Raw genomic sequence first — 4,600 nt, 5'->3', positions numbered from 1 at the left:
AGATAGATAGATAGATAGATAGATAGATAGATAGATAGATAGATAGATAGATAGACGGAAAGACGGGCGGATGGATAGACAGATGAATAGATTGATAGATGGACGGACGGACGGACGGATAGATTACATTCTACATTAGCATGTGACCACCAGCAAAACAACAAGAAAATGGGAAGGATTTCCTGATGTCCAGGTCTTATGGGCTCATCATCATCATCATCATCAAAATGTGCTGGACAACAGCAAAAAAACAAAAAAACAGTGACAAAGAGACAATGGAAATGTCAATGGAAATGTCAAACACTGAATAAAAAAATGACATCTTTAAAATTTTCCCTGCTGCACTGACACAGTTATCAACATTAGACTGAACGTTCAAGTCCCCTATCTCACATATAATAAACATCTGCTGCAGCTGTACAGTAATCACACTCAGCTCATCATGTTCTCCAGGGACTCAGTGATGCAGGTGGATGAGCCACAGATTAGCTCTCTATCTATGTGCACAGATTAGCTGAAATTTGCAGCAGGCAATTGTTGGAACACGCTTGTTGTAATAGGGCTGCTCTATTTAGGGGAACCAAACAAACTGCGAATTTTTTTCTGATAAAATTGTGAAGATTGCACAAAAATAAAATAATAATAATCCAGGGTTGCTGTGCCTGTTTTAAAGGCCTCTGCAACAATTTGGGCCAACATCTTGTTATTATTTATCATTATGGGTATTTAAAATGATAAATACTAATAAATAGTGAGTAATAACACTATAGTAACAACAATAACAACAAATATTAATATTATTAATAGGAATAACAATTACTAAGTAATTATTAAATAAAATTTTACCAAGTACAACAAAATAAGTAACTAATTGACGATTGTAATATTTTCACTGTAAACTATATATATACAAAAGAGTATTTAAGAAAAAAATATAATAATTAAAATAATACTTAATTGTGCCGCCGTAAGCTGTAAAAATTACACTACTAACATGCCTGTTCTTTATTCTTCTTTTTTCAACACATTAAACCATTGAACTGTTATTTTGACAGAAACCCACTGGAAAGCATGTTAACATAGTGTTTTTATATTGAATGTTATTTCCAACCAGAAATAAAGGCATCAAAAGGTACGTTATGATTTCACACTTCTTGCTTTTCATGCAATTTATATCCCATATTTTGATAATTAACTTCTGATAAAATGTTATAAATAAAATTGTTATTGCAAGAAAAAAGTCAGAGAATATGTGAGATGAATGTTGGAAATAATTTTTTCCTTTGGCGGAAATAATCTTCCATAGAAAACCGGATAAAGAGCTGGCTCGCCTGCACATGACCGTAGTGCCGTGTTTCATCTAGAAACACAGTGCATATACTACGCAGTAGTTAATCTAATTCAATTAGCATGCCTTTAATAGATTTGATCATCGTACATTCAAGCCCTCTTCAATGACATTTCTCGGTTTTTTTATTTCAATTAAATCATGCAGCACTGCTTTAAAGCGCTTTGCAGTAATGCAGCTGGATCTGGATTCCTGAGCTCTCTCTCAGCTCACATTGATATTCTGCAGTGTTTTTGCTGTGTCAGGCTGTCACAAAGCAAGTTCCATTCTGGCCCCTTGTAGTGAAACCTGATGTGGAGGGTTTGGTAAATACACAGCACAGATCCATCAGTAGCTCCACTTCTCGGCATGACTCAGATTGATTTTAGTGACTCTTAAGATATACAGCCATGAACGCATTTATATCGCAGTACTAATGGATGCAAAAGAAAACAGCAAGAGGAGTGAAGTGCTGGCTTAAAACTGTTTCTCTCTCTCTGGGACACCGCAGGTAAAGCTTTTTTCTTTAGTGAACAGGCCTTGAGCAAACAAACAGCTTTAAAGAATTGTGGTTTAGTCATGTCCAAATAGGAATGAATAAGTCCCGTGCCGTTGCATGTGTAAGTTCAGAATACACACCACTTAGTATGTGCAGATGAATTTTTTTTCATTCAAGAAAGCCAGCTTTGCATCACTTGCTCACCAATGGATCCTCTCTCTGCTTGAATGGGTGCCGCCAGAATCATAGTCCAAAACAGCTGTATAAAAAACATCACAACATAATTTCACAACTTTCATTCAACGTTATCTGGTCTTGTATAAGGTTTGTCAAGATGTATTTGCAAAAACATTATTATTTATACATCATTCCTGTGTGGAATGTTTTTTTTTCTCTTTTCTGAAACAGTGGATATTCGGCCTAATCGTTTTTTAAATGATATTTTGTTTCAGAAAAAAGTTCAGAGAACATTCTAGTGCTAACATATCAGTGTTTATAAAATTCATAAAATTACCTTTTCAGTTCACATACAACAAGAAACGTTTAGATGTTTTTGAACCCTGAATCTAATCTGACAGACCTTTTCATACCCTATTAGGAACGTAAAAACCATTCACGATATTTTTTGAAAGCTTGGGAGCCTCTTTGGCCCTGAAAAAGCCATTTAGTATCCAAAAAGAATTTTGTTTCTGATTAACTAATAACATCTGTGTAATTGTGCTATAGTAAAATCAAATGTAAAATTAAAAGAAGTCCCGCCAAAAAACTTCCCATACGGTTTGTTGTCTACGTCGAAGGCAGTGGTTTGCATCAAACCAATTTTTAGAGCTCATGCATCTAAACAAGGCTGAAAAAATTGACAGTTTGCAGGACATAAAAGTACAAATGCAAGAATATGTGACAGAATAGGTGAAATACAAGTTTCACTTGCAGCAAAGAAGTTGCTGTAAATTATTGTCTGCCAAGAGCATGGACCCCCCCCCCCCTTTTTTTTTAAATTTAACTCTATAATCCTCTATCCAGTTAGAAAATTGAATTTTGTTACGTGGTTCATGCAATTAAATACAGTAAGGGCACCCTGTTCAGAAAGATTTTTTTTATTTTTGGCCGCCACTTCAAGGTCCAATGTAAAAATTTTTGCTGCAAACAGAACCAGATGGGAGGACCACTGATATCATAAGATCTTATATTTTTTTAACAGATTCCTGTACTTTATGGAAACTAAAAAGGGTTCTGCTGTTCTTACAGGCAAAATAACACAAATGTGATGATGATCAGAACCATCTTCACTAAAATATTAGCCTATACTCTGTGCAGAACATGCATCGAGAGAGAGAGAGAGAGAGAGAGAGAGAGAGAGAGAGAGAGAGAGAGAGAGAGAGAGAGAGAGAGAGAATGATTTCTAAAGCCTGGTGAATCCAGCGTTTGGTCGAAAGGCTGCGCGTCACGCACGCGCCGAGATATAGACATCGTTCACATGCGTTTGTAATATCCTCGCTTGGAAGCGAGGGAGTGTCTCTGGATTCCCAACAGAAACACGCTGGACAAGAGCAGCTGAGATACGTGCTCCGCGGAATATGGCATCGGTCAGAGGGAAGCGGAAGCGCAGCGCGATGGAAACAGGTTCCAGCTCCGTCATCAGGATTTCTAGACCAGTCCGCGATGCCAGTGCCGTTGCGCTCGTCGCAGCCCGGCGAGCCCGCGCCTGGACGGCTCGGGATCGGCCTCGCCGGGTTCGGCGCGTCTCCGGCGGGGAACATCGCGCCGCTGCGGCCCGACACGCGCAGGATAGAAGGAGTGCTCAGCAAATACACCAACCTCATTCAGGGCTGGCAGAACAGGTACCGAACCACATCCGGTCAGGTCCGTGATGAAGTTACACTGACTTACCTCTGCCGCGAGCATTCCCAAAAATACGTGTCTGTGACATTCACTTAAATATGATTTTATGAGGGTTATTGTTTGTCATTTGTCTTTGTTTCATTTAGCAACTCGTGTTACATATCACATACGTATACCCTTATGTGTACAGGCCCGCTACAGTAAAATATGCTACTAACACACACACCCCACCACACACCACACACACAACACCCATATCATCTAATAATAGATCAAACCTATAATATCTTCACTAGGTATTTTAAATGTTCTGTGAAGTTTTTAGTAAACGTAGTTCACAAACACTATTCCCACTCCCCAGACATACCCAAAAAAAGGACATGTTTTCTACTCCTTTTGTTTTGGATCAATATAGTCAGAAACGCTCCTCCTTGGCTGCGCGTGCTCCTATTTTCTGGTTGCATCTGGCTCCTGTGCCTCCATCTCACGTCCCCCTTACCTTCATCCGTGTTTCTCAGAACACAACTGTTGATTCCCCCTTTGCTGTCATGTTGTTCTTGTGTTTTCGCTTCCGTGCCTGTGCGTCACTGCTCCCCCCCGTTTTGATTCGTTGAGGTGCAGCGCCGCCTCCGCGATCTTGTGTAGTCCCCTGACACCACCCTCGCCGCCGTCCGATTGTTGCTCTTTCCCCGGCGATTCTGAGATTCCTCTCTTCAGGCATCTTCCCCCCGCGCTCCGGCCCAGTTTCCTTAGCCCCCCACACCCCTTATCTAGCTGGGTCCGTGCTTTTGTCCTTTACCACAGCTGTCTCCCCGTTGTAACACGCGCAGTGCGGCCCTCCTTCTTCACCCCCGGTCTATTTTGGCGAGCTTTCCCTGCGGCTGCTTGCGCAAATGTGTGTTTCTTCCGTTCTGCCCTGTGTGCGCGGCGAA

General features: G+C 40.5%; 1 protein-coding gene across 1 annotated transcript in view; it reads left to right on the top strand.

Moving 5' to 3' along the window:
- Window positions 1-3,488: 3,488 nt before the first annotated feature.
- The window catches only part of LOC109112444 (oxysterol-binding protein-related protein 10-like), a 23,356-nt gene continuing 22,244 nt past the window's right edge, over window positions 3,489-4,600 (top strand). The window contains exon 1 of the mRNA XM_042777169.1: window positions 3,489-3,667. Coding sequence (XP_042633103.1) covers window positions 3,489-3,667 — 179 coding nt within the window. The remainder of the gene's footprint in view (window positions 3,668-4,600) is intronic.

This window comes from Cyprinus carpio, chromosome A19 (genome assembly GCF_018340385.1).
Source record: "Cyprinus carpio isolate SPL01 chromosome A19, ASM1834038v1, whole genome shotgun sequence".
NCBI classification, from domain to species: Eukaryota; Metazoa; Chordata; class Actinopteri; order Cypriniformes; family Cyprinidae; genus Cyprinus; species Cyprinus carpio.
This window is presented reverse-complemented; position numbering and strand designations above follow the sequence as displayed.